The following is a 19,945-nucleotide window of genomic DNA, read 5'->3' as shown; positions in this document are numbered from 1 at the left end:
GCGTTTTATGTTTTTTTGATTTATTTATTTATACTTTTTTGAGCATGAAATGCCGGCACCATATAAAGGGAAATAACGAATCGTTTTGTGTTGTTACTTTTTTTTTTCTTCCGTTCTCTACAATAAGATTACTAGGAATAATCAATAGTTTTCATTTATTTACAATCATTGTAGGGGATTACGTCATATACATAAAAGGTGTGTTTTTTAACGTTACATATAATATATATAATTTGTAATATATAATTTTCCGGTACATTAATGTGTATCGTTAATTATTATTAAAATAATCACAGCCTGCTTTCTTCAATTTTTAACCGCGTACAGCTGACGAAATCCCTCCTCGTTATTTATTTTTTATTAATTTAAAAATTGCAAGAATTCAGTTGATTACTCGGAGTAAGTATGTGTGGGTGTGTATAAAATAACGAAGAAAAAAAAACTCGACCGAACGTAACGACGAGTGGTACATTTTTTTTTCCTCTCTACGGTCAATGCATGCGCTCTCACATTACAAACACTCGTTTTACATCGCACACGCTCAATATACCGGGCAGTGTACACTTTTATTCATCTATTTATGTATTTATTGGTTTCTTTTTTTTTTACAACAAATAGCGTGATGCCCTCGTATTTTACAAACTTTACACTCTTTATCTGGATCATCATCGTTTTTTTTTCTCGTTTTATGTTTTTTTTTCATTTTATTTTGCTTCGTTAATATCCTACCCCGACGGATAAACACAGAGCTACTCGTTATACGCAATAATTCTCATAACAGCATCGTTAAAGTTAAGTCGTGCATCGGCGGTACTATAGTATTTTACAAATATGTTTAACGCGTAATATAAAATTTTTTTCCTTCGCTCAATCATTTTCTCGTGTGTCAAATAATTCTCGTATATATGTTATCCATCGTATATAGCCTATATACACTTAATATTATTAATGCATATAATAATATAATATATAAAGGGGGAAAAATGACAATGATGTAATTCGAGCGTAAGCTAACACGCGTTACTTTCCAGTGTTGTGTTTACACTATACACGCGCTCTTTAATAAACTTAATGAATTTTAATTTAATCATTTTTCGCATAAATCACTTGCGCGCGCGCGCGCGTAAACGAGCTTTTTTCATTATTACCCGGAGTTATGTGGCTCTCATCGTCGCGGAGGGGGGCTCCTCCCGGACTTTTCTTTATGCACAAGCATCGCTGCTGCTGCTGCTGCCACTGCGCACAATGTAAATGCAATTACTGCTAATTATTACAAAACACAGAGCAGCAGCGGCAACCAACCAGCCCCCCGCGCGCCTGTCCGTCCGTCAGAGAAGCCCCGGGATGGGTGTGCTTTTGTTTTGCGCGCGCAGCAGCAAAGAGAGCGAGAGAGAGAGTTTATATGCATCGTTTCGCACGGCGCACAAAGAGCTCGAACCGTCAATTAAAGCCTTTCTTTCTTTCTCTCTCGCGCTCGCGTTTCATTTGTAATAAGCGTTCGATATTAATAAACCAACTTTCGCGTGGGGAGGGTGTATGCGTGTACGAACGAAATCAAATTACGCGAAACAAAACGTCACATTACAGTCGGTTACACGTGTTTAAATACACAAAACGTTTCTACAATAATATAATTTCCAACACATTTCCGATCTCTGCATTAATACGATGCTGGTGTACCGGTACGTACTACTACACTGTAGGCAATTACAGCCACCGGTACAATAATGATAATAATGATAATAATAGTTGGAAACGGCGAATCACCCCCCGGGGGAAAGACTGTGATTAGAATTTCTCTGTGTCGTATTATATGAGTAAACAAGCGATTCGAGCTTTCGCATGTAGAAAAACCTCCACTACAGAAGATAAAACGTATGATATATAATGGGTATTCCTCGCTCGACTCGAAGCAGGAAAGTTTGAAAATAATTTCGCTCCGTATTTACACAACGATCGTCCTCGTCGTCCTTCCCTTTTTACTCGAAAACCGCGTCCACCGCCTCCCTGATCTTCACGATGATGAAGCTGTTCTTGCAGAACTGCACCAGCATCTCGATCCTCTGTCAGGACGGCCTGCGCAGCTGGGGCAGCGCCACCATGTAGACGTTGCCCAGGATGGCGCCGACGACGAGCAACGTCAGACTGACCGCCGAGCAGAGCCTGACGAAGCGCACGAAGCGCCGGCCCCGGGCGTCCTTCTTGCTCTGATGCGGGAAACAGGCCAGACCGAGGAGAGGACCCGCCAGGGCACCGGCCAAGTGGGATTCCCAGCCGATGCGGCTGCCCCGAGCAACCGTGGACGAAGAGGAGGTGGAGGAGGAGGCGAGCGACATGAGGCCGGGCACCGGGAACGAGGCCACGTCCGCGGCCGCGAGCAGCAGCACCGCCAGCAGGCGCCAACTCGCGTAGCGTAGCTCGCCGTGACACTGCAATTATGTATTAGTGTATAGAGAGAGAGAAAGAGAAAAAAGCACGAAAAGCTCTGGTTAAAGTAAAAGGTGATTGATGATGATGGCAGGCGGGAAAGTGAGAGCGAGAGCGACAGGCTCGAACGAAAAAGAATAATGGTGAACAGCTGCGACGCCTGCAAAGTTATTAGAGCAAATTTTACAAAGAGAGCTTGCGCGACCCGCCTGCTACTGCGTGTGTATAAAAGCACGTTCCTGCACCCGCTCGTTCTCTCTTTCTCTCTCTCTCTCTTTCTCCTTCGTCATGCGCGCGGCGGCGTTATCGAACAACGATACAAATTAAAGCTAAAGAGAGAGAGAGAGAGAGAGAGAGAAAATAGTAAAAACCGTTTAAAAGATAGTGTCAAATAAATATATGAAACCCCCGTTTTCTAGTCTTTTTGAACCTCCGCGCGAGTATAAAAAAAAAATAAATAAATATAAAGCCGGCCGCCCGGTTGCTACATATCGCTATACAGTACCAACGGATAGTGTAGCTGCCTCAGGCCTGGTTCCATATATATACGTAAAAAAGATAACAACAACGACAAAAAAAATGAATAAAAAAAAAAACAGCAGCGAACAAAGCCACGTAAAGCTCCCGCGTGGACCGTTAAATATAATTTTACGATTGAAGAGCGAGATAAGCGCGTACAGCGCGAGCGAGCGAGTGCACGTACGTATGGAATAAAAATACACGTATGTATAATAGCGCAAAAACAAAAACAAAAAAAAAAAAATAAAAGGATGGGGGAGACAAAAAAAATCGAGCAAACGGAGGGTAAGCATAATAATACACGGGGATGCAGAAGCTGCAGACTCACCAGATAAAGATGGGAGAGGTGGCTGGTGAGAAGTGCATAAACTCCAGCGGAAGCCCCGACGAGATAGAGGTTGGGCTGCAGCAGCGAGGCGCCGAGAGCCCCGCAAACTCCGCCGCCGAGATAAATCGTCCAGACCGCCAGACGGCCCTGCTCTACCTGTGAGTGTGTGGGGGAATATACATGTATTCAAAGAGTGAGAGAGAATTGCTGAAGGAGCATATTATATAAATACGTATATAGTAAAGCTGCGTGGAGAAGGCGAGAATTTTCTATGAATATAATTCGCATTCTCTGTTTGTATATCAAGTCGGAGGAAAAGCTCCACCGGTATATACCTTGATATTGAATGTGTCGGTCTATATCTCGTACGATTATCGTTACGTTGAACTCTCACTCGAAGCCAACTCGTATATCGTATCGTTTGCCAGCAAATAAACACACGCGATCTTGTATAAACGTAATAATACAAGCGAGTAAATACGAACGTCGTTTCGTGCCGGCGGATCGAAGCCGAAAATTTACCAATGCTTTGAGCTTGCGCTCGCGTCGCCTTAGGGGCTTTTCTCGTGTATTATATATATATCCAAGCGCGCACGACAAAGCCCAAGCAGCTTTAAGACCATTATGAAGTTTAACGAGCTTTGTATTAATTCTATCTGAATTATCACCGCGCGTTTGCCTGTGTTTGCAAGCTCTCTCTCTCTCTTACTCGTAAATCACTCGTACGCTATATATTAGCGTAAAAGTCGCTTATTTATCGCGCGCCACGCATTTCTCTAATACGCGAGGCGCGCGCATTTTTGTGCACTAGTCGTGTTTATGAAAATTTACAGTCACGCGCGCGCGCGCAAACCACGTACGAAGATACACACGGAGAGCTTTTTTTGGGGGGGGAGAGCTTTTACCGAGTAAACAAAAACGAGCTGTATCAGCGTTAAAGAAAAACGCCAACGTCGCGAGTGGAAAGATAGAGAACGAGAGCTTTTACAACGTTTCGCGCGTAGTAGTGTATAAAGCTGCGGTGAAAATTTTTCGAAGGAAATGGAGCGACGACGAGCCACGCGCGCGCGCGGGTATGTGTGTGGGTGGACGTGTGCTTTTCGCGCGAACGCGACGGCAGTCCCGTAGTACTATATACTACGCTCGTTGTTGACCTTATTGAATTGGCTTTAATTGGCCTTACCTCGAGCGGAGTGGCCAGTAACAGTTGAATGACCACGTTCAGAGCTAAGTGAAGAGCGTCTGAGTGCAAAAGCATGTAGGATATAAACCTCCAGCCCTGGAGCCGCTGCCGCGGGTCATAGACCAGCCATTCTCGTAACGTCGCCTCGTCGCCCAGGCAGTGAACCGCTATCTGCAAGCAGAAGGAGAGAGAAAAGAAATCGCGTGAGTTTTTTTTTTTTTTTTTTAGTAAAAGAAGGGAAGGAAGAGAAAAAGAAAAACGAAAAGAAGAAATAGTACAGAAGTATAGTAAGAAGAAGAAGGGAAACATTCTTTATTTCACTCTCTCTCACTCTTGCTCTTGCTCTTGCTCTTGCGCGCCATGGCTTTCTTTTTCTTGCTCTACTGCTTTATTTCTTCGGTGGGACGTAAGCTCGCCTAGCGCGTGTATATAGAGCGCGAGCTGCTGCAGTGTACGACGGGGGGAGTGGGATGCTACGTCTCTCTCTCTCTTTTAGTCGTTCGTTTTTTCTACTGCTACTCTACCTTCATAGTTTTTTGCGCGGTGTACTGCACTCGTGTGGCGCTGCAGCCTGTGCGCGCACGACGACGACGACGACGACCACTTTGCGACAAATAAAAAAAAAAAGCGAAAGCACAGAAAGATAGAGAGATGGAGAGAGAGGGAGAGAAAAAAGCTCGCTTTTTGTTTGATAAAAGGGGCGCGCTGCTCGCGAGCGAGCCACGTGCTCTTTATATCCGCACCAAACTGACCAACTTTCGTTATATTGCCTCTCGATATTGTGAGAGAGGAAAAAGATGTGTACTCGAAGCAGCAGCAGCAGCAGCAGCAGCTCTCGAAAAGAGAGAAAGAGAAAAAGAAAGTCGAGAGCCAATCGCGCGTACTACACACAAATAGTATTATCTCGTGTATACGGCTGTTTTCGGTTTCTACAATTGTGCGCGTGTATAGGTGTGTTATCGTAAAGACAGATACGTTATTGTTTGAGCATGTATATTTTTTCGAAACGCGTATAGCATTATAAAGCTCCCGTGCTTGGACACTGCGGTCGAGCGTGTACTTATTCATGACACAAGTATATAATTCCTCGAGCGCGAGCGCGTTAAGTAGATAATGGATTTCTACCTCCCGGTGAGAACGCAAAAATTAAACGAATCAAATATTTTTACGACGTGCTTTCGCCGCGCGACGCAAGCACGCGCGGAACAACCGTAAGTACACCGAGGATTTAAAAAAAAAAAAAATATAATAAATATACACATAAACGCAGGCGCGTCGCAAGCTCGAGCGAGAGAATTAGATTCTCCGGCACGGCTGCTAGCTATATACCACCACTGCTACGCTCTTGTCACGGTAATTTCATTCCCGTGGCAGAGCCGTCGTCGCTGCGAGCTGCTGCGAGCTTTCTTGGCCAATTCACGAAGCGCCGCGACGAGGTAATGCGAGCGTTGAGGTATGATGCATATTTAGGCTAGCAATGTCGAGGCAATTTTAGGCGCATCCCCGAGTACGTTCAACTCACTCGAGAGAGAGAGTGAGTGAGTGAGTGACTGAAATATAACTTTGGCTTCTCTATGTGTGCGTAGGCGTATACGTGCATAAAGAGCCATAATGTCCTCGGCGACGATATATATGGCCCTGGCTGTACATCACAAGTGCCTCGCTCCACCCGCCGTGAAAGTTCCATCATCATCATCATCATCATCATCATCATCATAATCATTATCATCATCATCATCCTAGTGGCCGTCGCGTCCAATGCAAGCTCGCCAGCTGCAGCATAACGAAGATTGAAGAGTGTATACGCAACAGCGTGACCCTGGCCGGGGGTTCGCGCAGGGGGCTTGTTAATAATAATTATTATCGTACGCATACGCATCGTACTCGCAAGCTCGAATGTATACGCGGGAGAAAGACGCTTGCGCGCGTCATCAATTTATTAACGCTCACAGCCAGCCACCAGCTCATATGCTATTATGCGCGTTTATATATCGAGGTTTACGTTGGATTTGCGCTGTCGGCTGCGCAGGTTCGCGCGCGATTCTCACGTACAACGCACCACCACTATACGGATTCGATGAATGCCATTTCGTTCCCGCGTCTATTTCTTTTTTGCCTGCACTTTCTCGTCCGCCGCGCGACGTATACATGTATCTACTATGAGCTTTTGTATGCAACGCGCAACTCATTGCGCCCTCTCCTACCCCCCACTTGTGTGCGTGTGTGTGTGTGTATGTTTTAATTTTGAAGTGCTGGCACGTAGAGCTTGCGCGAGCGCCGCACCGTAGAGGTATATGGTAGATAGTACGAGCGTGACGACGCGCGCCACGCTCCTCGCGACGACCGACGACCATTCTCCGCACGCGCGTTTCTGCATTTTTTACTCGCGTTTCTTTTCCGACTCTGCTGCGCCGGTTGTTTTGTATACATTTTTTTTTTTTTATTATTCGACCATCCCTGCCACGCGCGCCCTTTAGCTTACACATATATCCGTACGCGCGCGCGCGCATGCGCGCGTTTTTTCAACTCGGCGCAAAGTTTTTAATTGGAAAGTTGATTGCCGCGGTAAGAATCAGCTGTGCGCGCGACTTTCATTTGTTTCGACGCTTGATTGCAACTTTTCGTAAATAACTGTAACAACGATAATAAACGATAATAAAAAAAAACAACCCACGCAGAGATGGAGGCAGAAATGCGTGCGAGAATTACACGATATGAACATAACACGCCCGACGACGCGTCCATAAAAAATTGCCACTGCGGTCAGCTCAGCCGCGGGTTATACGTGCAGCGATGCAACGAGGTGCTGCGCTGCGCTCGTCGACACCATAATATAACGCCCATAATGCATACGTATATAACGCCGTGCTCCGACCGCAAGCTCGCTATATGTACACGGTGCACGAGGCCGAAAAAGCGAAGCCAAGCCAACGTTTTCACGATGTAAACACACACACACACAGATGTAAATAAATATACAATGGAGCGCGTCAGCTAGCTGCAAGCTACAAGCTGCACTCCAGTGATATTCGGGACACAGGGGGGAGGGAAGGAGGAAGAGGAAGAGGCGGGGGTGCGAGTACAGTGGGTGAAAACCGCAGCGAGCAGCCCTTGTGTAAGCCTCGGCACTAAGCGGTTACAACCTCATTGCGCTGCGTGAGTTTGCGGCCGTGTTCATCGTCGTTATTTTCGTTATTACTCTCTCTCTCTCTGCGTGCCACTGTAGTAGTAGTAGCAGTAGTAAACGCGCGCGCAAACACCGAAAATTCAGACTCGGAAATGCGCGCGTAATGCCGAGTAAGAGAAAGCTCCCCTCAATGGAATGCATTTTCCCTTTATATGATGTTTTTTTTTTCTTCGTGTTTTGCCTCCTCAACAGAAGCAGAAGCAGAAGCAGAAGCGGCAGTGGCAGCAGCATCAGCTCGTGCCTCGTTTAAACAACAAATCCTTTAACCTCCTTAGTCGAGCGAGTTAAGCCCTTTCCTCTCTCTCGTTGCTGCTGCTGCTGTTACGTTGAACTACGTCGAGTTCGGGCGCGCGTCTGCTTTTATAAACGCGCCGCAATTGGCCGACTACGACGACGACGACGACGAGCTTTCGTATTCAGTTCTGGCTTTCGACGAGGAACTGCTAGCTACCTAGCTAGCTAGCCTCGGGATGAAATTTGCTTCGTTTTTCTTTTTTTTTGGCGCGTTGCAAGTTTCGTCGAATCTTCCGCAAGCTCATCCTGCACTGCGAAAGTTAATGATCCTCGCACCCTTTTTTAAGCTTCGACTGTAGCAACCCTTCCTCCTCGACAAAGACAATCGAAACTTTTCGATTAGCTGCTATGAATTTCAAATTTTCGCTCGCGAAATAAATCGTAGTACCCCCGCAGCTGCAGCGCCGTTGCCACCGCTACTGGCTGCGCGCGTAGACAGTCGTATTACAGGAAACCGCGGGGCCGCGGCGCACACGCGCTTGAATTTTAACATCGAACTTGATGATGCCTCATAAATTAAACATATGAAAAACGAAAAGAAGAAAAATCGCAGGAAAGAAAGAGAGAGAGAGAAAGAGAGAAAAGTTGGCTCCAGCCCCGCACTGTGTGCGTCAGGAAAAGTGATAAATCATCACGACCGATGCGTATATATATATATCACCGTCGTGCGGGTACGTACATACACATGCACCGTTAGTGCAAAGCATACATATATGTGTACGTAGAGGACAGTAAAGGCAAGAGAGAGAGAGAGGGAGAACGTCAACGCGGCGAGCTTGCAGCGGCCCTCCCAAGAATCGCTGTAAATCTTGCACGCGGGCTGCGCTCTTGGTTGTAAAACGACGCGGCCCCGTCCCTTCCGGCTGAACGGAGTCAACTTTATGAATTTGTGCCTGTATGCGTGTATGTACGTGTGTGTGTGTGTGTGTGTGTATGGGAGCTGCCAGCAATATACACCGGAGCGGCAGAGCACAGTCTTATACGCGAACCTACGTACATGTGTATGCATCTACGTTCGGATTACTTCCTCGGCAAATTAGGAATGCATTCGCTGTCTGTGGTTTTGAACTTGTGTGTGTGTCTGTGTCATTGCAACGACTGCGTATACATAAGGGAGCTTATATCCAGCAGCTGCAGGAAATGGTGTATATATAATATGTGTGTATGTATGTGTGTGTGTATACTTCGCAGACGGAAAGGAAGTCGCGCGGAGCTTGCGCGCTTGCAGCGGCCGAATGATTATCGACCGTGTCCCATGCTGCTGCTGCTGCTACTGTAGAGCTTGGCATGCCACGTTTGCTTGCGGGCACATATATAGCCACACACTACCGTTACTATCGTAGCGTCGAGCTCCTACGTAGTGGCGAATAACCCGGCAAAATAATTCTCGTAGTTTTTCCTTACGATTTAGATAAAAGCGAGAGAGATAGAGCCGAGAGATAGAGAGAGAGAGAGAGAAAAGGAAGGAAGAAACTTTGAAAGTTTTGCCGGGGCCCAATTGCCGACTGAATAACTTTTATACGTACGCGTTATACGCGCGCATCTACGAGTCCGCGTGTAAGCTTATTTTTGCGTGAGAGGAGGATTGCAAGCTCCGGAGCTTGCGTTCTGAGAACACGTGTATATATGCGCGAGTGCGCGTCTGTTCGCGCATACAGCCTCACACACACGCATGCACTTTTTCTATAATACTACCCTGTGAGCGAGGTTTTTGTGTTATACACGGATCTCGGGGGGCGATTTCAAGATTTTAATATTCCTGGCGTGGTTTTGATTATTGGAAAAGTTTTGCTCTCGACTCTCTCATGCCTTTACCCTCCTCCGGCCATTCGTGCGCCGTATATAACCAAAAGAACTCGGAGAGGTAATTGTTTCGTAGCGTTTCTCGCAACGAGCTTTTCTCTCTCTTTCTCTCTCTTATTCTCGTTGATGCGAAAAGGTGTTGCACGCTTTTTTTCTATAGCTACTCCCCGTCGTGCGCGCGTAAACCCTTTTTTTTCTTCCTCATCCCTTTCCAGCTTTTCTTGCGGGGGTGGGGACAACTTTATTGAACTTAGTTCCCCAAAGAGCACTAGATTATACGTTTAATATTTTGCCCAGAGTTATATCGTTTGTATACCAACAAAAAAAGAAAAAGAGCGAGGTAGAAGTAAAAAGGGATTGTAAAAAAGTTTCCAGGGGCGAAAACTTACTTCGACGATGCTTATACAAATCATGAGATAAGGCGGCCTGATGCGGAACTTGGGCCTCGGCGCCGACTGTCGGCTGATAATGACGACCGGCGTGAGCTCCTCAACGATCAGGTTGTCGTCCTCCGACTCCGTGTCCGTGAGACACTTTCCCGCACCCAACCCGGGACTGCCGCAGTGGACCGGCTCGATCATCGCCGTCGTCGTTGTCGTCGTCGTCGGGGAGCCCGTCGGCGTAGCGGTGGCATCGTCGACCAGCGCGACGTACGTCCGGTCGGTGAAGTCCGAGGACACGAATGACATGGTGGGTGAGCCCTCGAGCAGGGCCGCTTCCACGTCCTTAGTGACGCCTGTGAACACGAGAAAAATTCGGAAGAAGTTAAAACTTTGATTCATGACGTACATGTGTAAATATCGTAACATTTTAATATTTGTGTCATCTCCACAATATTCGTGTGAAAACTTAAAAGTTACCATTCCTGGCATTGTTTATGTTCAATTTTCAAGTTTTTTTTTCCTTGAGAACGACTTCTAGTGGGATCCAAACTCGAATTCATACAAAAATCATGTTCATACTTTACTCTGGCCTAAAAAGCAATTATGGCTAACGCAACATTCAACGTGACAATATGACAGGAGAGCTCGAACTCGAGTGAAGGTGGATTGAAGCACGCGCACCTTCCCGCCTACTGATCATTTAAAAAGATGCGATAGTATGTGCAGAAAATGAAAAAACTAAGGGGAAATTATTTTTCAACGTGTACTATTTTCTAGTTATAATTTCTTTGTAATAAAATTCAAAGAAAATTGCTAATTGTTTATTACGCTGGAGATCAATTGTATAATTTCTCCAATTAAATAGTAAGTTTAGAGTGTCTCTGTTGACATAAATTTTCTCAAACTTTCATTTTACAATTTGTAAATATTATGACGATCAAGTTACCTAGTTTGATGTGTAATATCATTACAGAAAAATTAGTCGCTGATCAATTTGCGAGTGATAAACATGGACTTCAGCGGTGTATATAACTCTGATGTCAGGTAAATTTTATTTTGTGAGAATAATATTTTAAAAAAATTGTAGTATTATACTTAATTTCAATATGAATATTGCAGGGTAAAGGAGGAACCAAATGATGTTTTCCCAATTGAAAATGATGATTATGAGATAATTGGCAATGCACACGATGCTAACACTGATGAATCCTCACGATGTCTAGAAAATTTTGTAAGTGTTCAAATAGGACTGCTTACAGCTGACATTTTCAACAACAATTTTCCCTAATCGTAAATATAAATTATATATTTTTAGACTCACGGGCCTAAAGATATCGAAATAGAATTCGAATGTAAGGACGAAAAGTCAAGCATTAACTTATTAGTGGTCAAAAAGATCGAGGACGATTATCCAGATCAGTTGCAACATATGAAAAATAGTTGCGATTATCAGACTCAAAAGAAAATTAAAGAAGAAATTGTCGACGAAGTAAAAGAGGAATTGAATTTAGATGGTGAACTCAGTGATGCATTCGATGTAACTGCAAAAATATTTGCTAAAAAAAAAATATGCGAAACCCGCACTGATAAGGCACACAATCCTGCGAAACATCAATGTAATAAATGTGGTGAAAAATTTACAATAAAAAGTTATCTTGAAATGCACATCGATGCAGTTCATAATGACGTTAAGCATACATGTGTTACATGTGGAAAGACATTCAAACACAAAGTTACTCTCAAAATTCACATCGATGCGATTCATAATGGTATGGCACAAACATGCGAAGTATGCGGGAAGAAATTTCAAACAAAGACTAAACTCAAGGTCCACGTCGATGCAGTTCATAATGGTGTTAAACATGCGTGTAGTATATGTGGAAAAACATTCACACAAAAAGGTGCTCTCAAAATTCACATCAATGCTATGCATAATGGTATGACATTTACTTGTGAAATATGTGAAAAGAAATTCGCAACTGAGACTTCACTGAAGCTTCACATCGATGCAGTACATAATGGTGTTAAACATGAATGTGGTATATGTGGAAAGACATTCACACAAAAATGTTATCTCAAAATCCACAACGATGCGATTCATAATGGTATGGCACCAACATGCAAAGTGTGCGGAAAGAAATTCCTAACTAAGACTAAACTCAAGATCCACATCGATGGAGTACATAATGGTGTTAAACATGCGTGTGATATATGTGAAAAGACATTCACACAAAAAGGAAATCTCAAAATGCACATCGATGCGATGCATAATGGTATGGCACCTAAATGCGAAATATGTGAAAAGACTTTCACACGAAAAGGAGATCTCAAGAGGCATATTGATGGACATAATGGTGTTGAAAATGCGTGTGGTATGTGTGGAAAGACATTCTCACAAAAAAGAAATCTCAAAATCCACGCGATGCGATGCATAATGGTGTGACACCTACATGCTAAATATGTGGTAATACATTTGCATGTAAGAATAGTCTCAAAAAGCACACGGAGTCAATGCATAATAAGATCACTTACGTTTGTTATACGTGCGGCAAGACATTTTCACAAAAAGAACGTCTGATAATTCACATTAGAACACAGCACGAAGACATTGATCACACATGTGTTTAATGCGGAAAAAATTTGCAGAGAGGAGATATCTACATATGCACGTCAAATGTATGCATAATGTCAATACCCAATCACGAGACCAATGCAAAAGATCTTAGAACGTTTATCAATACCGCGTAAAATGATAAAAACATCGAGACAAATGAGTGGCCGTAAAACTGTCATCGAAATAGTGCATCACTCACGCATAACCACCCAATAAATGTATTAAATGTATATTGAAATATTGTAAAAAACAATTACTATTATATTTCAGATCACTCCTGTGTTTTCCATCTGACTGCTTAAGAAACGATCAAGTTTTAAATAAATTAATAAACTTTTTATTACAAAAAAAACATGATGTTTCATTTTAATAAATCTATCTATAATTTTTAACAATCTGTACGGTTTTTTTGATCATTCAAATCACGTTATGAAGATTTTAGCAGAAGGTATATCTTACATAAAATGTCAAATTAATTCTTTATAATCGCCATTTTTGTTTCAACTTTTTTTTTCACACACCTTAGCTGTCGACGAAGTTGTCGAAGTGAAATAATACATCCTCGTAACCAACCTCGTATCGACGATATACATTACCGATATACGTTTCACGTGGAGCTTTTTATGCTATTATAATGTCGTTTACGCGCGAAACAATATCGAACACGTCGTCGCGGACGCTATATTATAATTCGAAATTTAAACTCGTATATGCAAATTACATACACACAAAAAGGAGATCTCAAGAAACACATCGATGCGATTCATAATTGTATGACACCTAGTTGCGAAGTGTGTGGAAATTATGAATAAGACATTCACACTTAATGGTAGTCTTAAAAACCACATGAATACGATGCATAGTGAGATTACTTACGTATGTAATATGTGCGGCATGACATTTTCTCAAAAAAATCGTCTTATAACTCACATTAAAACGCAGCATGAAGACATTGCATGCGTTATCTGCGGAGAAAAATTTAAACATAGAAAATATCTATACAGACACATCAAAAATCAGCATAAGGGCAATACCCAAGCACGAGATCAATGCAAAAGATCTTAAAATGTCTATCAATACCACACAAGATGATAAAACATTAAGACAAATGTGTGGCCGTAAAACTGTCATCGAAATAGCGCATCACTCACGCATTACCACCCAATAAATGTATAAAATGTACATTGAAATTTTGTAAAAAACAATTACTATTATATTTTGGATTACTCCTATATTTTCCATCTCACTGCTTACTAAACGATCGAGTTTTAAATAAATTAATAAACTTTTTATGACCAAAGAAAAACATGATGTTTCATTTCAATCAATCTTTCTATAATTTTTATCAATCTGTATGGTTTTTTTGAGCCTACAAATCATGAAATGAGGATTTTTGCAGAAGGTGTATTTTGCATAAAATTTCTAATTAATTCTGTATAATCGCCAGCTTTTTTTCAATAACAAATGAAGAAAAACGCTGAGCACTCAATCACACACAAAGACACACACCTTAGCAGTCCCGTATAAATTCATGTATGTTATATACTTAACTTTGGCCTAAAAAGCAAAAAGCTTCGTCCAGCCACCCTCGCGAACGCTGAGTTTTTATAATATGTAACGGTGTGATAGTGATTATTATTAAAAGATCGGCAGCGATGATCTATATGTATTATATGTCCCAAAGAGCAGGTATACATACGTTATTATGGCTAATGCAATATTTGACGCGGCGTGACAATATAACAGTGAAGCTCGAACTCGAGCGAGGGTGGATGAAAGCACGTGAACCTTCACGCCTACTGATCATTTAGAAAAATGCGATCGTATGCGGGGAAAATGAAAAAACTAAGGGAAAATGATTTTTCAATGTTACTGAATCTTCAGCTCGGAAAACAGAAAGAATTCATAGTTTCACAGTTTTGATTGGGTAACGCGATTTACGTTATCGAAGTTTGATTTCGATGCCGTCCGGACATGATGGTTCATTAAATGAGAAATTGATCAAAATCAATTAAACATGTTAAAAACGTTGATAAATGGGGATTGAAAAATTGCTTGATGTCGCTACTACAATTATGCCGCTTTACTTCACTACACGCGCCTGGCACAGGTATACATATTTACGCTACGCTTCGCTATAGTTTCGTCAACTCGTGGATCTGAATGTGTCCTCGGTACATCGAAGATGATTGCCCGTGTCTCGGCGATATAAATTTCGCACGTGGTTCCGACACAATCAACAAAAATTTCTAACGATCCCCACACAATACTGTCGTAGGTCATCATCAGCTGACAGCTCGCTTCTAACATGTAAAATAATTACTTTTTTCTATTCATAATTTCTTTGTAATAAAATAAAATTCCAAGAAAATTGCCAATTGTTTATTACGCCGGAGATCAGTAGTATGATTTCGCCAATAATAAATAGTAAGTTTAGAGTGTCTCTGTTGACATAAATTTTCTCAAACTTTCATTTTACAATTTGTAAATATTATTACACTTATGTTACCTAGCTCGATGTGTAACATCATTACAGAACAATTAGTCGTTGATTAATTTCCGAGTGATAAACATGGAATTCAGTGGTGTATATAACTCTGATGTCAGGTAATTTTTTTTTCGTGAGAATGAAATTTAAAAGAAATGGTATAATGCATTATATTATTGGGAATATTGCAGAGTGAAGAAGGAACCAAATGATGTTTCCCCAATTGAAAATGATGATTATGAGATAATTGGCAATGCACACGATGTCAGGTAATTTTTGTTTTGTGAGAATGATATTTCAAAAAAGTTTTAGTATTATAATTAATTTTAATGTGAATATTGCAGCGTGAAGGAGGAGCCAAATGATGTTTTCCCAATTGAAAACGAAGGTTATAAGATAAGTGACAATGCACACGATGCTAAAACCGACGAATTCTCGATTTTTTTTCGAGATAATTTAGTAAGCGTTGATGTGGGACTGTTTAGTCAATATTTTTATCAAGTATATTTACTAATCTCGTTTCCAGATTCATGGGCTTCAAGAATATGATGAAGATTCTGTACCTAATGAGGATTTGGAAATAGAATTCGAATGTAAAAACGAGAAGCTCGGCATTAATTTATTATTAGTCAAAAAGATCGAGGACGATTATCCAGATCATTTGCGGCATATGAAAAATAGTTGCGATTATCAGACTCAAAAGAAAATTAAAGAAGAAATTGTCGACGAAGTAAAAGAGGAATTGAATTTGGATGGTGATTTCAGTGATGCATTTGATCCAAACAAAAAAACATTTGCTCAAAAAAGTCTATGCGAATCCCAAACTGATAACGCACGCAATCGTACCAAATATCCATGTAATGTATGCGGTAAAAAATTTTCACAAAAAGGTACTCTCAAGGTCCACATCGCTGCTGTTCATAATGACGTCAAGCATACATGTGTTACATGTGGAAAGACATTCAAACGCAAAGGTACTCTCAAAATTCACATCGATGCGATTCATAATGGTATGGCACTAACATGCGAAATGTGCGGAAAGAAATTTCAAAGAAAGGATAAACTTAAGATTCACATCGATGGGCATAATGGTGTTAAACATCCTTGTAATATATGCGGTCAAAAATTTACACAAAAAGGTAATCTTAAGGTCCACATCGATGCAGTTCATAATGGTGTTAAACATGCGTGTAATATATGCGGTCAAACATTCACCCAAAAAGGAGATCTCAAAATTCACATCGATGCAATTCATAATGGTATTAAACATGAGTGTAGTATATGTGGAAAAACATTCACACATAAATGTACTCTCAAAATTCACTTCAATGCGATTCATAATGGTATGTCACTTACTTGCGAAATATGCGGAAAGAAATTTCAAACGAAGGATAAACTCAAGATCCACATCGATGGTGTACACAATGGTGTTAAACATGTGTGCATTACATGTGGAAAGTCATTCACCCAAAAAGGTAGTCTTAAAATCCACGCGATGCGATGCATAATGGTGTGACACCTACATGCTAAATATGTGGTAATACATTTGCATGTAAGAGTAGTCTCAAAAAGCACATGGAGTCAATGCATAATAAGATCACTTACGTTTGTTATACGTGCGGCAAGACATTTTCACAAAAGGAACGTCTGATAATTCACATTAGAACACAGCACGAAGACATTGATCACACATGTGTTTAATGCGGAAAAAATTTGCAGAGAGGAGATATCTACATATGCACGTCAAATGTATGCATAATGTCAATACCCAATCACGAGACCAATGCAAAAGATCTTAGAACGTTTATCAATACCGCGTAAAATGATAAAAACATCGAGACAAATGAGTGGCCGTAAAACTGTCATCGAAATAGTGCATCACTCACGCATTACCATCCAATAAATGTATTAAAGAGACATTGAAATTTTGTAAAAAACAATTACTATTATATTTTGGATTACTCCTGTGTTTTCCATCTGACTGCTTAAGAAAAGATCAAATTTCAATAAATTAATAAACTTTTTATTACAAAAAAAACATGATATTTTATTTGAATCAATCTATATCCATAATTTTTATCAATCTGTACGGTTTTTTTGATCATTCAAATCACGTAATGAGGATTTTGGCAGAAGGTGTATCGTACATAAAATGTCAAATTAATTCTTTATAATCGCCATTTTTGTTTCAACTTTTTTTTTCACACACCTTAGCTGTCCCGTACATAAATTCATATATATCTGCGTGAGAGAGATAGAGTCGACGAAGTTATCGAAGTGAAATAATACATCCTCGTAATTTACAATCATCAATTTCGTCCAGATATGCTCGCGCGCTAAGCGCCAAGCGGTGGCGGCAGCGGCGGCGTATAAGTTTAAAAATGAAAAATATCCCTGCCGGCCGGTACCGTCTATACAGCAGCAAAACGGCACATACCTATATATCGCATAAATCACACAATGAGAACAAATGAGCAGTAGAGACAGAAGCACTCTAACTCTTTCCTCCGTAGCTTCCACCACCACTATTACACACCAGCGGAGCACAAGCAAGCCAGCCAACGGGTCAGTAATACTACATCTCCCTCACTGCGCCTTTCCATCTCTGCTGCCGCCGCCGCTGCTTCTCTCTAACGGTCTTTGTTCGTGAAACTCGTGTTTTCGCGGCTTACAAGTGCGCAAACCGGGAGAATTTCGCCTCGCTGCTCTAAATTATTGGCAGGCAGCAGTAGAAGCAGTGGCTGTGTCTGTGTCTGTGTGTGTGTGCGGGGACTCGATCGCGGTGAATCACCGACATTTGTCTTTAGTCGCTCGATCCTCGCCGTTTTACTAATATCGAATGGATTCGTGGGTGGAGGAAGAGGAAGGATCGAGCAGACGTATAAATATTCCTAAAACGAGCGCGACGCGCGTCGTCGGCTGGAAAATTTTCGGGAAAACTATCATCCACGTATAGATATCGGCGAAGTAAAAGAGAATACGTAAGCAAGAATCGCGCCGCAAGGACTGATTAAAAGTCGCACACCGCGCGACGAGCTAAATGCAAAACTTGGCGCGCGTTTCGACATCGACGTCGACTTATCTCCCTGTATTCACTTCGCGGCGGCGGCGCTCGCGTTTACGTACACACGCGAAAAATACATATATCCAAGAAAAGGACTACGCAGGCGGGGGCCGTGTCAGAGATGCGCGAACGAAGCTCCGCACCGAGTTTGCTCTTAATCGGCTTAAAAGCCCCGAGCTCGCTCTGGCCTCGCTACTACTACCCCCCGCCCGCGCCAGCTCCTTTCGCAAGATGATGTGTGTCGGGGGATGGTTGCTGCCGCGTCGAGCTTGCTGCAAGCTCGACCCCGTAAGTGTGTGTGTGTGTGTGTAACTTTCATCCCAAAGTCTTAATGAAGCGCGAGCGTGACGATGGTTTAATCTCGCGAGATGAGTTTGCCCAACTATTCTCGTTAAGACGTTTTCGGCAACTTATGAGAGCAGAGGGTAGAGAGAGAGAGCGAAATTTTTGCCAAGTTTGGCCGCGCCACGCGCCACGCAAGCGCTATTTTATATACGTCCTCCTCCTCCTCCTTGCAATCTTTGGCCTTTTATATCAAACACACACACACACACACAGAGTCCCTTGCGTATACGTCAGCTCTCGGCTGGATTTTAATGGCTTTTCCGAAGAGCTGGGACCCCAGCCCTCCGCGCGCGCTCGATCGAGAAAATTGAAGCTTCGCTCGGAGGCCCTCTCGAGTCTCGCGCGCGCGCGCGTGCTTCGAGGACAAATTAAAAAGCTCGATTATATATAGTATAAAAAGCGCGCTGCATCCTTTAGTGGCGGTGGTGACGTCGAGCTATCTCAAGGTGGATATTATATCCACTATATATAATAGCTCGCGCAACGCGTGGCACGTATACCACCAACGTCGTCGTCGCCGGGTGCGGCTACTTCTTTTTCTCCCCCAAAAGCTCGTTCATCTACCTTATGATAATACGCGTGCATCGAGCCGCGCGCGCGGTTAATTTGAAAAATTCCTCGACCGATCGCAGCTATTCTTCTCTCGTCTACATACACATCGTGTTTCGGTGCGCGAGCTTCGAGTAAAATTAAACGCGCCGAATCAATATAGCAATATATACGCGCGCTGCGATACACGCGCGGCGTTTGTAAAGTACATACTCAATCGAGAAAATCGAGGGCTTGGCGCTCTATATGTATACAGATTGAGAGAGAGAGAGAGAGAGCTTGGGAGTCGTCTATGGGCTGCACTCCAATCACCGAAATAGTCCTGGAGCCAAAGAGGGGTCGGATCGGCCACGTGAAGAAGATGGATGAAAACATGTTATTCTTACGTATTTTTTCCCGCTGAATCCGAATATCATAGTTAAAAGTCGCTCAGACTGCCCAAAAATTTGTTATAAACAAATATATTGCAAAATGAAGAAAATTTAAATTTTTCTAAATTTTAAACACATATTTGTGTTCTTTGAGCAATTTTAAGCAAAAAGTGTCTCTTGTAAAATTTTCGTAAAATGATTATTTACCGAGATATTGAGACTCAAAGAGGAAAAAATGCACATTTTTGGCCATTTTCAAATACCCATAACTTTTGAAATAACAACGTTAGATCGATTTTAGACCCGTCATTTGAAAGATAAAAACTTAATCTTTAAGGTGATACTAATTTCAAACATGATTTATCATACTGGACATGTTTTTTTGCACTA

At 42.2% G+C, this 19,945-nt stretch overlaps 3 protein-coding genes across 3 annotated transcripts; 2 read left to right on the top strand and 1 right to left on the bottom strand.

The window, feature by feature from the left end:
* Positions 1 to 1,984: 1,984 nt before the first annotated feature.
* On the bottom strand, positions 1,985 to 10,567 carry LOC106650624 (rhomboid-related protein 3-like). The gene is made up of 5 exons (XM_014368761.2): positions 10,531 to 10,567; positions 10,131 to 10,477; positions 4,458 to 4,628; positions 3,275 to 3,430; positions 1,985 to 2,429 (listed from the first exon to the last, which is right to left on the bottom strand). The coding sequence occupies exons 1-5, from the start codon at positions 10,565 to 10,567 to the stop codon at positions 2,067 to 2,069; spliced, it is 1,074 nt and encodes a 357-aa protein (XP_014224247.1). The 3' UTR covers positions 1,985 to 2,066.
* Positions 10,568 to 11,117: 550 nt separating this feature from the next.
* LOC106650691 (zinc finger protein 658B-like) lies at positions 11,118 to 13,026 on the top strand. Its single transcript, XM_014368852.2, has 3 exons — positions 11,118 to 11,168; positions 11,244 to 11,355; positions 11,440 to 13,026. The coding sequence occupies exons 1-3, from the start codon at positions 11,134 to 11,136 to the stop codon at positions 12,565 to 12,567; spliced, it is 1,275 nt and encodes a 424-aa protein (XP_014224338.1). The 5' UTR covers positions 11,118 to 11,133; the 3' UTR covers positions 12,568 to 13,026.
* A 1,912-nt stretch (positions 13,027 to 14,938) lies between these two features.
* On the top strand, positions 14,939 to 17,218 carry LOC106650688 (zinc finger and BTB domain-containing protein 41-like). Its single transcript, XM_014368848.2, has 5 exons — positions 14,939 to 15,165; positions 15,252 to 15,345; positions 15,418 to 15,495; positions 15,571 to 15,685; positions 15,753 to 17,218. The coding sequence occupies exons 2-5, from the start codon at positions 15,311 to 15,313 to the stop codon at positions 16,740 to 16,742; spliced, it is 1,218 nt and encodes a 405-aa protein (XP_014224334.1). The 5' UTR covers positions 14,939 to 15,165; positions 15,252 to 15,310; the 3' UTR covers positions 16,743 to 17,218.
* Positions 17,219 to 19,945: the final 2,727 nt, after the last annotated feature.

This window comes from Trichogramma pretiosum, unplaced genomic scaffold, assembly GCF_000599845.2.
Source record: "Trichogramma pretiosum strain Unisexual culture from Peru unplaced genomic scaffold, Tpre_2.0 scaffold38, whole genome shotgun sequence".
Lineage (NCBI taxonomy): Eukaryota > Metazoa > Arthropoda > Insecta > Hymenoptera > Trichogrammatidae > Trichogramma > Trichogramma pretiosum.
Note: the sequence above shows the minus strand (reverse complement) of the source record. Positions and strands in the feature narration are given on the sequence as shown.

Coding starts and splice junctions, on each gene's coding strand:
- LOC106650688 (XM_014368848.2), top strand. CDS start 15,311: ATGGAATTCAGTGGTGTATATAACTCTGATGTCAG. Junction 15,496..15,570: donor GGCAATGCACACGATGTCAG/GTAATTTTTGTT, acceptor TGAATATTGCAG/CGTGAAGGAGGAGCCAAATG. Junction 15,686..15,752: donor TTTTTTTTCGAGATAATTTA/GTAAGCGTTGAT, acceptor TCTCGTTTCCAG/ATTCATGGGCTTCAAGAATA.
- LOC106650691 (XM_014368852.2), top strand. CDS start 11,134: ATGGACTTCAGCGGTGTATATAACTCTGATGTCAG. Junction 11,169..11,243: donor GTATATAACTCTGATGTCAG/GTAAATTTTATT, acceptor TGAATATTGCAG/GGTAAAGGAGGAACCAAATG. Junction 11,356..11,439: donor CACGATGTCTAGAAAATTTT/GTAAGTGTTCAA, acceptor ATATATTTTTAG/ACTCACGGGCCTAAAGATAT.
- LOC106650624 (XM_014368761.2), bottom strand. CDS start 10,567: ATGACACAAATATTAAAATGTTACGATATTTACACAT. Junction 10,478..10,530: donor ATGTTACGATATTTACACAT/GTACGTCATGAA, acceptor TCGTGTTCACAG/GCGTCACTAAGGACGTGGAA. Junction 3,431..4,457: donor TACTGGCCACTCCGCTCGAG/GTAAGGCCAATT, acceptor ACACACTCACAG/GTAGAGCAGGGCCGTCTGGC.